Source organism: Xenopus laevis, chromosome 8L (genome assembly GCF_017654675.1).
Source record: "Xenopus laevis strain J_2021 chromosome 8L, Xenopus_laevis_v10.1, whole genome shotgun sequence".
In the NCBI taxonomy this organism is placed as follows: domain Eukaryota; kingdom Metazoa; phylum Chordata; class Amphibia; order Anura; family Pipidae; genus Xenopus; species Xenopus laevis.
The window spans coordinates 111,952,197-111,967,283 of NC_054385.1; the positions used below are offsets into that span (position 1 = coordinate 111,952,197).

General features: G+C 41.3%; 2 protein-coding genes across 2 annotated transcripts; one reads left to right on the top strand and one right to left on the bottom strand.

The window, feature by feature from the left end:
• Positions 1-3,569: 3,569 nt before the first annotated feature.
• Positions 3,570-8,139, top strand: fgl1l.L (fibrinogen-like protein 1-like protein L homeolog). The gene is made up of 3 exons (XM_018231285.2): positions 3,570-3,900; positions 6,029-6,186; positions 6,821-8,139. Exons 2-3 carry the CDS (start codon positions 6,042-6,044, stop codon positions 7,513-7,515), a joined length of 840 nt encoding a protein of 279 aa, XP_018086774.1. The 5' UTR covers positions 3,570-3,900; positions 6,029-6,041; the 3' UTR covers positions 7,516-8,139.
• Positions 8,094-14,865, bottom strand: LOC121397174 (vegetative cell wall protein gp1-like). The gene is made up of 6 exons (XM_041573415.1): positions 14,772-14,865; positions 12,790-12,939; positions 11,439-11,489; positions 11,098-11,238; positions 8,974-9,024; positions 8,094-8,538 (listed from the first exon to the last, which is right to left on the bottom strand). The coding sequence occupies exons 1-6, from the start codon at positions 14,863-14,865 to the stop codon at positions 8,210-8,212; spliced, it is 816 nt and encodes a 271-aa protein (XP_041429349.1). The 3' UTR covers positions 8,094-8,209.
• Between the last annotated feature and the right edge of the window lie 222 nt (positions 14,866-15,087).

Sequence of the window (15,087 nt, forward strand, 5' to 3'; positions counted from 1 at the left end):
TACCTTGACCCTGGGAACAACTTTTACGCCACCTAAAACCTGCCGAGTTCATTTAGAAGTCAATGACAGAGGTCCCTCAAACCATTTGAAGATAGCCTTCCTAACATTCAAGTTTTTTTTTTTTTGGTGAAAAAACTCGATTTGAATTTAGTCGAATTAGATAGGAGTTTTCGGTTTGGAATATTTGTTTTAGACATTCGACTTTTTTCTTAAATAAGATACTATTTGAGTTTCGAGGTCATTCAGGTTAATTTGAGGTAAAAGAAAAACCTTTATAACTCCACCTTTGATAAATCTGCCCCCTAGTACCCACTAATGGTGCTTATGGCACAAGCAGGACACTGCTACAAAATGCACAACAATATTGTTTAGATTTCATAAACATTAGAGAGTGACAATGTTCCCCAAGTGTAACAAATCTTTATTCCAAGAAGTGTTATCTACTCATCCATAAAGCTTTAATAAAAATGAATGTAAACAAGGCTCCAGGGCCTGATGGCATACACCTCTGGGTTCAGAGAGTGGTTGTTAATGGGACATTCTCTACTTGGAGTAAAGTTCTTAGTGGGGTCCCTCAGGGCTCGGTATTGGGTCCACTTTTATTTAACTTGTTCATTAATGACTTAGGGGAGGGTGTTGTAAGTAATGTATCAGTGTTTGCAGATGACACAAAACTATCCAGCCCAATTAATTCCATCCAGGATGTGGCATCCTTGCAACATGATCTTGACAAACTGGCAATCTGGGCAGCTAAGTGGCAAATGAGATTCAATGTTGATAAATGTAAAGTCATGCACCTGGGATGTAAAAATATCCAAGCCACTTATACCCTTAATGGGACTGCACTAGGCAAATCCATTATGGAAAAGGACCTTGGAGTCCTTGTAGATGATAAACTTGGCTGTAGCAAGCAATGCCAGTCAGCAGCATCAAGGGCAAATAAGGTCTTGAGCTGTATTATAAGGGGCATAGAGTCACGGGAGGAGGGGGTCATTCTTCCACTGTATAGAGCACTTGTAAGGCCCCATCTAGAATATGCCGTACAGTTTTGGTCTCCATCACTCAAACAGGACACTATTGTATTAGAGAGGGTACAGAGAAGGGCAACTAAGCTGGTGAAAGGTATTGAAAATCTTAGCTATGAGGAAAGACTGGCCAAATTATTGTTATGGTTATATGATAACTATGTATAAATATATAAGGGGATCATATAATAATCTCTCTAATGCTTTATTTACCAGTAGGTCTTTCCAGCTGACACGAGGTCACCCATTCTGATTAGAAGAAAAGAGGTTCCGCCTAAATATTGTGAAGGGTTTTTTTACAGTGAGAGCTGTGAAGATGTGGAATTCTCTCCCTGAATCAATGGTACAGGCTGATACATTAGATAGCTTTAAGAAGGGGTTGGATGACTTTTTAGCAAGTGAGGGAATACAGGGTTATGGGAGATAGCTCATAGTACAAGTTGAACCAGGGACACTTTATTAGCTCATTTAATTCTTACTGACTTTATCCAGTGTTTATAAAATAATATATCAGATAACCTATGGGAAGCGGTTGCCTTTTTAATCTCAGTTGCTCTACTATTAATACTCCTATTAATAGTTTGGAATACTTCAGTGAAACCGATTCAGATTGGACCTCAGTCCTGTGTTGTAATATGATTTTTACAGGACTTTTCAGTTACTGCCCTCCACTCCGGGTGCGCTGCTGTGATCAAAACTCCTCTTTCCTGACAGACCCAGATGCCTAACTGCTGGCAAAAGTGTCATCTTTCGACAGGGAATATGACATTCGAATTGCAAGCGGTGGTAATTTTGAGCGGACTCAAGACTCAAGATGTAGCTAGAATCTCAGTAGCATGGGGTGTTTTGGTTGGTGGATTTTTATGGAGCCTCCCACTGAGAACCTTTTTCCATATTTTAAAGTAACCGCTTTCCAAAACAGAAATCCAAACTGTGAATGTGATGATCTGTTCCAATAATGGACGTGCCTCAGGGTAAAATTATTGACCCCGGCCTTTGAAATACAGGTTCCCCAGTACTGCCCTTTTATGAATATGGATTCACGAGGAGTCGGTGCAGGGCCATTGTGTGTTTCAACACCTGTAATTAGCTTCTCAGAAGTAACAAGCCGGTTTAAAGAACAACCTTCCAAACAGTGAGGTGTTGCATAATCCGGAGTTTGGCTTTTGTTACTAATTACAAAATGACAAATTAAAGTAAACAAGAAAGCAAAGTCTACAGACAGATTAGAGGGATTGAGCAAGCAAAGCAACACAAAAGCTGACTGGCAGCATCAGATACTAAATTTATATGTTTCAGGTCTCATATATAATATGTTGCTGTTAAGATATCTGGTGGGCAAGCATTTAAGGTGCACAATACCAAAAATACATACTCAAAGCTTACATACAGCTCACCTTGCCAAATACTGACTATTCCAAGTCTGATTGTTAAGATCACTATATTTTAAACAGTTAATCTGTCTCAAAAATGGATCTTACAATGCTGCTTAGCCACAAAGGACATGGGAGCAGATTCACTAAAGGGCAAAGTGGCCGACGCTAGCGATAATTCACCAGAAATGCCATCCGTAGGGACATCGCCAATTCACTAACAGGCATAGAGGACACTTTGCTAGCGAACGAGACCATCGCGCGCATATATTCACACCCAATCGGCAGGGAATTTTCAGTCTGGCAAACAATCGCTACTCCACAAATTCACTAAGATACAAATTTTACAGCGCCAGAGTTTCATTCGACACCTTAGACCTGGCGAACTGATAAAACAAAGCTCTATCCTCCTTATTCTTGTGTCTGTGACATCATATCCTATATGCCCGAAATGCATTAAAGTTTTAAAAAACGATGGCGACTTTTACTTTTTTTTAATCATTTTAGGGGCATGCCATGTTTGTAAGGCTCATGTGTAGGGCATTAGAGGATCTCTTTAGTCTTTATTTCGCTTCCTTGGACATTTGTAATAAGAAGCAGCCACTTCAAGCATTTGCACCAACATCTCTAATCATGAAGTCCATACGACTTTTATGTACCCGTCCTATTCAAATTGACCTAAGCGTAAGAGTACTAACGAAGTTTCGTTAGGCAGGAATGAACACTAGCGAAAATTCGCTATGAAATTCTCGCACTGGTGAAGTAATGCTACCGAAAATTTGCCGGCGTTCGGCTGCTGAGACGCGACTTCGCATTTTACTGAATTATCGTAGTGGTAAAGAGTTTGCACCTGGCGAAGTAGAGTGAAGTGTGGCGAATTGGTTCGCTGGAGAAAATTCGCCCATTAGTGAATTTGCCTCATGTCTTTATAAATGAATGGCTGATAAGGCTCCAATGTAATTCATGGCACTCTACATGCCTTTAGCTGCACCTCGCCTCAGTCATTAAACCCCATGACAAAGATGTACATTGTTATCTATTACATGACCCATAAGGAGGAGTTTAATTCCCGCCCTATTGCTAGGCAGTGTCATGTGCCTCACGTTCTACTGATTTAAAACGAGAAACTTTATGGCAAAGGCCTGAATGGTTCTGTTTACAGCACTGAGTGTAATTAACGGTGGTGTATTAAAATAAAGTCATTATCAGTAGCTATGTGTCAGGCTAAAGTTCACTGAATTAAAATAATGATCAGACTGAGCTGTTCTGTCCTGATATCAGTGGCAGACAAAGTCCATCAGTCCAACACTGTCTCCCTGCTGCTTGTTTGCCCGGCATATACATATATATATTCACACACAGACAAGTCCAGGAGAGGCATTTCAAACTGTTGATCCCACTGTTCACACCGTGTTGATCTGTTTGTAACACAAGGAATCCTGCAGCCTACAGCAAGCAACACCATTGTAACCTACTTATCCCTGAACTGAGCCAGAACTGAGGTAAGTGCTGTCGCTGGTCTGTACCGTCACAAACAAGGTTATCAATGGCTCACAGGGACTATAGCAGGGATATTCCACCTGATGGACAACAGATCTACCTGAATAGTATTCAAATAAAGCTATTAAACAGGGCAGACATCTGCCAGCTCCACTAATGGAGTTATACTGGGAAATGTATACTTTAAGGTGGCCATAGATATATTACAAAACAAAGTTTAGTACAATATTCAGTGTATGTATGGAGGAACGTGAGCCGACCAATTTTGATGGGCAACCGAATATCGGCCAGTGTTTGCTGTTGAATAGTTAGATACAGGTAGAATTCTATTGTTTCTACCTATATATCTGATTATTCAGCTCTCAATGTCTGTAATGAAAACAAACAATCGGGAGAGATCGTAACTGTTAAGGCGGCCATACATGGGCAGATAAAGCTGCCGATATCGGTCGTTTGGACCAATTTGACAGTTTATCTGCCTGTGTATGGGGGCTTCCGACGGGTCTTCCCGATCGATATCTGGCCACGATATCGATCGGGAAGGTTTGAATTTCGTTGGAGCCCCTTGGCGTATCGTAATTCAATTGTTCGGCCGTACGGCTGAACGTTCGAATTACCCCCGATATAGCCATGCCGTTAGTGGCATATCGCTGAAAGATACGCTCATTTGGCGATGTCGCCAAAAACAAATCTTTGAGTCTATGGCCAGCTTTACTCTTCTGCGGGGCGACAATCTCCCCGAACTGCCTTCCATCTGCCTTCCATCTGCTTGAATGAAGAATCGCCTGTGCTAATGTACTTGCAGTGCTTCGATTTGCAAAGTCGTCCGAAGTTGCCTCACAAGGTAACTTTGGGCGACTTCGGAAGTCGATGCGCCGCAAGTACATTAGCACAGGCGATTCTTCATTCAAGCAGACAGAAGGCAGATGGAAGGCAGTTCGGGAGATTGTCGCTCCGCAGAAGAGGCGATTAGTCGCCAGGTGACTAAATCTTCCCGAATCTGCATGTCTGCCCCAACCCTAAGTCTCTATGGTATAATATTCTTGCAGGCAGTAGAAATTCCCTTCCCAGCATTAAGGAAAATGGGAAACGCTCTTCCACTCAGGAATGTTCACTTCCTGAGTGGTGACAGGCAGTAAAGAGTGTTCTGGCCACTGTAATTCTACCTGAGTCCGAATGTCAGGTGTTTTAGGGTTACAGAACTAAACTCTTTGCTACACTGTCCCCATCTGTGAGGAGGGTGCCATGTGCATGTTAAACAGAGGTACAGGGATCATGGTACCTGGAAGATCCTACTGATATGATACTTATATGTTACGCAGATAGTTTGTTCATCTACTAAATGCAAAGTTGCTGCATGATGAGAAACAATATTTAGCTGACCCCTGTCCTGATATTGCTCAGGCAGGCATTTATTTTGAATAAACAAAAAAGAAGGCATCAGCACCTTTAATCAAAGAAAGATATTGCACTTCCAATTGAGCAGAAATTGATTGTTCATCAATAAAGTCTGTAAAATCTTTCTCAAGGGTGATAGAGTGCTGTATAGACATTCATTTTGACCTCATACACCAATAAGCAACTTATTTGGTTTGAAGAAACCAGGTCTGCAATTAATATCACCCTTTGCATAGTCAGTTTAAGGCAGACTTGGCCAACTGACAACCTAGATTTTGATCAGGGTTGCCAGGTTGGCAGTTTTCTAGCCAAATTGAGCTTCTAATTTAAAGCCCAGGAGGGTTTTGAAAGTACAAACTAGCCAAGGTACGGATTTGGGGTACAGTCGTTTTATTTAAAAAAACAAAGCCTGCACTACACTACCTGCACCGTGAGGGAGCTTCTGGTCATTTGGTAGCCCCTATGTGGATTGTCAACCTACATTGAGACACTGTTTGGCAGTGCACCTGGTTTTTATACAACCAAAACTTGCCTCCAAGCCTGGAATTCAAAAATAAGCTCCTGCTTTGAGGCCACTGAGAGCAACATCCAAGGGGTTGGAGAGCAACATTACTCACAAGCTACTGATTGGGCATCACTGCCATAGATCAACATAATATTAATGCAAAATAATAAAGAATGTTTTACTCCTCTTTTAATATGAGTTTTACGCATTTGATTTCTTCTGTGCAGGAACATTCTCGACATGGGGTGGATTTGGACTAAAGAAGCAGCTTATATGTATCTGCTTGGCTGTGTGCTGGGATCCTATTTCTGTGAATCAGTGCCTGTGCATAATAACCATCTCCTGCCTGGAAATACTGACAATATAATGAATGGAAAAGAGACAGGTTAGATGTGTAATCATTTGCATGTTAGCAGGAAGTCAAGTTGAATCAAGGTTATACTTGCACTTTCCTGAATTGTCTGGGTGTGTCAAGGGGTTCATGCTGTAAATATATATTCAGACCTATCCATCTGATAGCCTAAAAGACTCTAATGTGGATTTTAAGTATACAATGGCTCGTTATAGAACTGGAAAGGGCAGCATTGTGCCCGGACAGAATTACATTTTCACTGGATATTAAAAATGGCTATTAACAGGCCAAAAAGACTTAAAACTATCTCTGAACTGCTTCACCTCTGTTCCCATTCCTTCATACTTTTGTTTTGATTCCACCTTCAATTGAAAATGAATGGCATTTGTGTCTGAGTTGGGGATTTCACAAACATTTACAGGTATGGGATCTGCTATCCAGAATGCTTGGGACCTGTTTTTTCCTTAATTTGGATCTCTATACCTTAAAGGGGACCTGTTAGCCAGACATAAAAAGCTGTATTATAAAAGCCTTTTCAAAATGGACATTCTTTTTTACATGCTGAATTTGTTTCTGGAAGTCTTCAAGCATCAGGGTTCTCCTGACTTACATTATCTCCAATAACCTTACCTACCTTTATATTGAATATTCTATGTGATTCTTTCAGTTTTTTACAGAGACTGCTCGGAAATTTTATATAAGTCCCAAGGCATTGCAACAGATGGTCTATATATAATACAACCAGCAGATGTTCCAATTGTTGTTGTTTGTATCATGCAAGACAATGGATGGACGGTTATCCAGCACATCACTGCAAATAGCAGTTTGGACTTTGATCGTGGTTGGGAAGACTATAAATTTGGCTTTGGTAGTGTCCTTGGAGACCACTGGCTGGGCAACGAATACATGCATCAGTTAACCCAGCCTCCAGGCCTTCAGAAACTGGGCATCAGACTTGTAACTATGGAAGGGGAGATTAAGTGGGGCGTGTATGATCCAGTCCTTATTGAACCTGAAGATTCTCAGTACCGACTGCGTTTAGGACTGTACCACGGTTCTGCCACAGATGCTCTTACACGTGACACTGAAGCATATGTCCATGATAACCAAAAATTTACCACTCGGGACCGAGACAATGACAACTATATTCATAACTGTGCAAAGTTAGAGCACGAGGGCATAGCCGGAGGTGGATGGTGGTATGATGCCTGTGCTGGGGCAAACCTTAACCGTAGAAATGTTATTTATTGGCAAAGGGACTGCACCAAGGACAAACTTTGCAAATACGCCACCATGATGTTGCAATCTAACTGGAATAAGGGATATGGGAAGAGAGGCAACTGCCATAAGGATGAGTTATAGAGTCCCGAACCACTCTCAGAAAAACCTTCTTGGCATAAATGATTGGGTAAAATATCCTGACTATAAATTTGACCTTGAAGCTTGAAAAAGGGTGAGACTAAGCCAGAAAATGTGCCTGGTTGTCTGACTTAATAAATTAAATGTTTCACTTTTTGCAACAAAGATGTGCTACAGCTGTATTTTTTCATATAAATTTGACCACACAGATGTTATACAGTACTGTTGCTAAACCCAGTCACCTCCTTTCAGCTCTTAAACTGATCACACACACACATACAACTCTGTTTGGACAGGTTGCTTAATGGTTGGGTCTTTGCTCATTTGGCTACCCACACAGTGAGTCAAATAGTACTCTCAGGCCTTTGGTAGAATCATTTGTAGCAGCTCAACCATCATTGGGCTACGTATATGGTCCAAACCTGTCCTTAATTGGGTTATCTGCCTACCCCTACTGATATGGGGAGAAGCATGTTGAAATATTTATCTGGAAGTCAAAATTTTTTGGTCTCATACACAGGCTGATCAGCAGCCAACAACATTAGCTTAAATAAAAAAAAAGAGATTCTAACCATTTATGCTTCTGTAAAGACATTTTATTTATATTAAAAGGATCTACGTCTTGCGGCTCAATGGCTTGTTCTTTTAGAGTTGAGTAGAACAATCTTCATTTCTATGCAGAGTGTTAATTCCAGTCTTATGGTATATATTTAACAACATCTATAGGTTCCGGTTGATCTGGGTAATAGGGTTCAGGTTGAGGGTCCCAAAATGGTGGAAAACGTGGCCTCTCTGGTTCAGGAGGTATGGGAAAAGGAAAAGGTGGGACTGGTGGGTCTTTTATGGGAGGTTGTGGTTCAGGTGCAGGAGGGTCCCAAAATGGTGGAAAATGTGGCCTCTTTGGTTCAGGTATGGGAAAAGGAAAGGGTGGCACTGGTGGGTCTATTATGGGAGGTTGTGGTTTCGGTTTTAAGACAGGGATTTTTGGTGGTCTAGGTAAGAGTGGTTTAAGAGTTGGAAGTATACCTGGAAAAAAAAGAAGCCCAAAAAATGAGTATTCTGTCAAGTTCTCATATAGTTCTCATATTGTTATAATATATTCTGACATATAATATAAACATACTTTTATTCATTTGAGGACAATTGACTTATTTTGCACCAGTAACTTAGTCATCAGCAAATGTCCTGCTTTGCTTTACATCTTTCTTACAATAAGAGGCCAGTAGCAGCTTCTGGTGCTACACAAAGTAAATATTTACCTTCAGATTTTTGCTTAGTACATATTTATATAGATGTGTGGCCTCCCTCTCTTCTAGTTAGCAGCAAACTTAGGTAGTTTCTCCTGGTGGTGATGCATACTTGCTACCTGTTCTGAATTATCTAGAAATTAGGCTTTAAAAATGTTTCTACTATCTAGGTAGCTATCTATGCTACTACTAAATAAAGCTCTAGGCTACCTACCTTCAGGCTTTGGGAGTTTCGGGGGTTTGAACGGTGGCTCTTTTGGAATACCTAAATAGAAGGATATCAAAATGATCAGTATAACACAGTATAATTAGGAAGGAAAATCCTACAAAAAGGGAAAGCAGGGGACCAGTAGTAGGGGACAATCACTAAAGAAGGAGGAGGGCAGGAAAGAGAAGTTTGAATGAAGGCAACAGGAGGGAAAGAAGAAAGAGAATATGTTTTGTAATTGTTAGCTTGATCCTTTGCTTGACACTGACAAGAACAAAACATTATTTTTGCTATCTCAGGGAGAACATCTGAGCTGCTACTAAAAAAAAGGCACATATGATAATGTAAATGGAATTTGTGTGTTGGCATATGGGAATATTAAGACATTAGACATTGCCAGGCACTTCTATGATCTGTTCATAGGAACACGGCTATTAGTGTAATTTGGTCACAAATGGAAAGTGTTGGGTTGCACACTATGATGTCTGCAGGCATTAATAATCCATTAGAGAAAGCCATTTTTATATATTTGAGGACATAGGTCCTTGGCTTAACTCATTGGCCTTGGTCAACTTAATTACATGAGTATTTTAGTATATGGTACTTATTATCTGAGAATCTCTTTGCTTGAACAACTGCTACTTGAATACCTGAGTACCTGGTGCCTGAGAACCTTTGCACCTGTTACCTAAGTACATCTTACCCAAGTACCCAAGAACATAAATACCTGACACTTGATTACGTGCAACTATTATCCAAGCACTTGGGTATGCTTTATGTTAGTACCAAAATACTGGTTATTGTGTGCCTGAGCACCCACTACCCAAGTATCTAGCAGACAATTACCTGGCTAGCTGTTGCCTGAGTGTTTGGAACCTAATACTATTTAATGTCATCAGAGTACCACCTGAGTACCTCTTATCAGATACCTGGGTACCCTAGTACCCAGCGGCCTGTTGCCTGTTTCATCAGCTCCAGGGAACCCGTTAACAAAGCAACCTGGGTACATATGACATACGTGTTACTTGATACCCAGATCCTTAAATCTTTTACCCCAACACCTGTTACCTTAGCACCTTTTAGCTGTTAACTGAGTGCCTGAGTGTCAGGGCCCGAAGGCTCAGTTTGAAGTAGCGGATCAAGGAGGAAGCTTAGAGGTTTCCAAACACAGTTTGCGGTATAAAAGGGGTCAAGAAGAAGGGTAGTCAGACAGGCAGAAGATCAGTTCAGGCGGCAAGGATTCGTAAATGGGAAACAGGCAGAAGTAGAGTTCAAGAGTCCAAAAACACAATAATCGCACCCAGGAACACAGTGAAGTAGAACCTATGCACGGGCAAAGGCTGTAGGCCTCAGGCATCCTTTTATAGCTGAATTTTGGCGCTTTAACGTGCGTGGTGACGTCATGCATCATGTGCTGACGTTGCACGTCGTCGCTGCACGTTTTGACGCTGGCCAAAATGAGGAGCTGGCGTCAACTTCCTATGTGGTCTGCCCTGGGCACCGCCGTTTTGGATTGGACGCCAGTGGGGAAGGACGCGCCGACTGCCCTCCTTACACTGAGCAACTTGAGTACCTGTTGCCTGAATGTCTAGCGCCTTAGTACCAAAGCAACTGCAATCCAAATAGTGTTGCCTGTTCCCTGAACATCTGCTCTTAAAGAACCTGAGTAACACAGTACGTTACGCAAGTACCCATTACCCTAGCACTTTAGTGCCTGCTACCCATTACCTGAGTAACTCTAACCAATCACCTGTTACTTTTTACTAATCAACTGAGCAATAGAATCCGCAAACACCCAAGTACATGTTACTTGCACTGTTACTCAAATAACTGTATCTGAGGCACATAGACTCATACCTACCAGCCCTACCCCTGTTCCTCTTTACAGAGATTCCACAAACAGCCTCTAGTAAGCGCCATGATGAGAAAGTACATATGTGGGGCAAGGGCACACTCCAAGCACTGCTTGTGTTATGAGTTGTAGGGTCCTGTTGGGGAGCTTTCTAACACAGAAAGGTATAGTTTTGGGATGATGGGACTGAGTTATTCTATGTGAAGTCACATTTGCTCGGTCAGACTCCCAATGACAACAAAATGACACAATAATAAAGTTTGTCAGTGAGTTCTTACCTTGTTCCTCGCCATTAGTGCAAACCATTTCACAGCCATTATCACAGCACTTTTCATTCCAGCCACAATCCGTATCAGCCTGACACTCATCCCGAATTTTCCCTAGGCAGCGAAACTTCATTACATGGCTGGGGCACGTTGCTGTACATACACAGAAACATATAAAATAAATATATATATTGGAACCATATTTGTGGGCAGATTTTTGGAGAGAAATACAGTGTCATGCATTGCCAAGGGTTAATTGCTGGATTTGCTAATCCTTTGTTTGACACTGTCAAGAAGAATATATTATTTTCACTATTCTAGAGGGAACCTAAATAAAGACTGAGGCTACTTACCTTTAGGCTTTGGAAATACTGGTGGCTTGTGTGGTGGAAATTGTTGAAAGTCTAAAATGAATATCAAAATGATCAATATTACACAGTATATTCATGTCAGAAATTTTATATAACACACAGGTATATCAAAGCTTTACAAAGTACATTTGGGTTGCATATTGGGACTGCCTCTTGCAACAAGCAGATGATAAATGAATCTGCTCTGCAGATAAATGGCAAACTCACTGCAAGGGGTATAATACAAGGCTTGATTGTGCTCAAATAAGGTAGAACCAGGGCATTGGGATAACTAGCTTGTTGCAGGTAAGTTAAACAATCAATACGTCCCAGACATTAATTGACTGAAACCACTGATTAGAAGGTCTGATGTTCTTTGTAGAACTTGGGCTTGGTTGGACTTGGAGACAGACCGTAACTCAGTGGGGCTAATTGGCTAACACTAGGATAATTTGGCCAGTGCAGTAACCATTCGTGACCAATCAGAGTTTTCGTTTCATTATTTAACTGCAGTAGGCTACAACCTGATTGAAATGAAGCACTGAACTGGGGCAAATTTTGCCATTGGTAGTAAATTATCCCCAGAAAAGCATCAATGTACTGGTCCCCTTAGTCTAATATTTCTAGGTTCCCCCACAAAAAATACCTCTAGCAGCAGTGGCCTTAAAGGAGAAGTCAACCCCTACGTGCAAAAATCCTTCCCCCCTCCCCTGTGTAGGCCACCCTCCCCCCGCCTACCTGCCCCCCGGGCAAATACCCCTAACTTGTTATTTACCCCTCCGTTCAGATCCTCTCCTGCTGAGTTCACAGCAGCAATCTTCTCCCGAGCGCTCTTCTTCCTGGATTCAGCAACGTTTTCTGGCGCATGCGCAGTAGGAGGCATTTGCCGGTGCAGATCTACTGCGCATGCTCCGAAAGTCACGAAGTTTCCGAAGAAAAAATCGGAAACTTTGTGACTTTCCGGCGCATGCACAGGGGTAAATAACAAGTTAGGGACATTTGCCCGTTGGGGCAGGTAGGCCGGGGGGGGGGGGAGGGGAGCCTACATAGGGGAAGGGGGAGGGGTTTTTGCACGTAGGGTTGACTTCTCCTTTAAGGGAAAATTTTTAAAGAAGACCTCTAGGTAAAAAAATCACTTCCTTCATTTATTTTGAAGGCAACAACGTGAACGTAGGTCTAGCCAGACCAGGCATCATTTTGATGCTCTTATTTGCCCCCACCAGTAATTTTATTAAAAGTACACTTTGGTATACAGTATGGAAAATCAATAAACCAATAGTTTTGTAAATATTAAAGTGATTTCTATAACAGGCAGTGTACAGTGTACATATATGGAGTTCCATTCCACCCTTACCTCCTCCTGGAAAATCCCCTCGGACTTTTATGCAGGACTTCCCGCAGCCATTGTCACAGCACTTTTCACCCCATTTGCATTCTCTATCCGACGCACACCGACTAACTATCCCCAGGCAGATTTTCCCAGGTAGAGCATGAGGACATTTACCTGTGAAATAGAAACAATATGGTAAGGAACACAGAACATACGATGTAAAGGCTTAGTAACATCATTGGGTTGGTTGGTGTTGGGAAGTGACAGACACACTCTGGTGACATCTGCTCCCAAACACCCCATACATAAAGAGTTTTAAGGTGAATTCCTTCTGATAACTATTGACTGCTTGGATCACTGAGAGGGCTTTACCCATTTCTTTAAGCAAATGCATTTCTGTATTTATATATAATATACATATATGCATATTTATTGAGCTTTACAGAAGATATCACCAGACTGTATCCATCATCCTGGACAAACAGGATTGTACTGATGTAATAATTATTATAGCCAAGCCTTGGCTGCAAGCATTGTTTCCTTTATGCAACCCTTGTGAAATTCTAGTTTAGCAGAGCATTGCTACATATACACTGACATCCAGTATAAATACAGATAAAACAACAATGTGATGTGAAAGAAATGGAGCTTTCATTATTGCAAATCCAAGAAAAACATGCAGAGTGTAAAAAAGGTGAGTTTGGGGTTACCATAGCATTTGAGCTTGCATCTATTAAAGGTTGGTGCACAGGCTGCTGCTCTTGGCCAGATGTGCCCTTATAGCATCTAAATATGTTCTGGTTATTATCTTTTACATATAAGCTAGCCACGGCTGGAGATTCTTAAACAGATTCAGAGTGCAAATATGTATTTACTGCTCTGGGCATGCTCAGGACTACAGCAGGGTGGCAGTTACAGGTTGAAAAAAAGATGAAGTTGAACATTTTTAGTCCTCTGCCTAACTGCTAGCTGATCCTGAGAAAGACCCAATGGACAAAATTCTTGTTCTGAACTAGAGCTGATATAGAAAATCCAGCAACAAACAACAGTCCAATAGAGAAGACTACAATCTGTTTCTTTTCAAACTCTTTCAGGTTAATGATTTGGCTGTGGGTAGGATACAGTCTACAATGACTGAGGGAGGAACCACCAGTTTCCATCACATTCAAAGAGTCAGAGCCTATTGGATGTGAACAGCTGGAACTACAAATGAAAAGCAAATGAATATAGTGCTTTCAGACTTTTTTGGGGGTCAAGCCCCCCCCCCCCAACATTGACTTGTGGATTGAGAGAATTGAGAATAAAAATGGAGAGTAGAGTTCTTTCTGTATCCAGTATTGTTAATACATGTATACACCTACCCCATTGGGAGGGTACCCCTGCAGCAGTGATCCCCAACCAGTAGCTCATGAGCAACATGTTTCTCACCGACCCCTTGGATTTTACTCCCAGTGGCCTCAGAGCAGCAGCTTATTTTTGAATTCTTGGCTTGGAGGCAAGTTTTAGTTGAATAAAAAACAGATGTACTGCCAAACAGTCTCCTGTAGGCTGCCAGATCACAAACGGGCTACCAATTCACATAGGGGGTACCAAATATCCAATCCTAGCTCTTATTTGGCAGCCCCCGGAACCTTTTTCATGCTTGTGCTTCTCCCCATCTCTTTTTACATTTCAATGTTGCTCTCAGGTAAGAAAAGGACCCCTGCTTTACAGTTTTGGGACCTTTACTTGACTGCCTCTTAAATTTCTCATAGAATACAATCTCTAAGTATAAAATAACTAATTTCACCTTCATGTTAATAGATTTGTGTGAGGCATATACATAATACACACAATAAAGTGATGTGAAACTATTTCAAATAATAGCAGGGAAGCAGAAAACAGATAACCTAGGAATCCAACAGACACCAATGTTTTTTTAAAAAAATATCTACTTTTGATGCACATTCCTAATGCTGATTTTTTTTTAATCCACTCATATATCTTTTTGGTGCTGTATTGCTTACCTGTTAGTCCTGGTACTATTGATCCTGTGGCCCGGGGGAGGACAGAGATACTGATTGTGATTAAGAGTAAAAAGTAGGGATAATGAGACCTCATATTGCTGCTGATAAGATGCTGATCCTTGGAACTTGTCACAAAGACACATATATATATATTCCCAAGCCAGGAAGAAAGGGAGTTGTCTAATCATCATGTTACTGCCAATCCTTTGCCATGTGTCTTCCAACATTGTTCATTTATTGTGCAATTATAATTAACTACAAAACACAAACGCTGTAGAAAAGCAGGTTGGTTTACATCAGACTGCATTAAATAGAC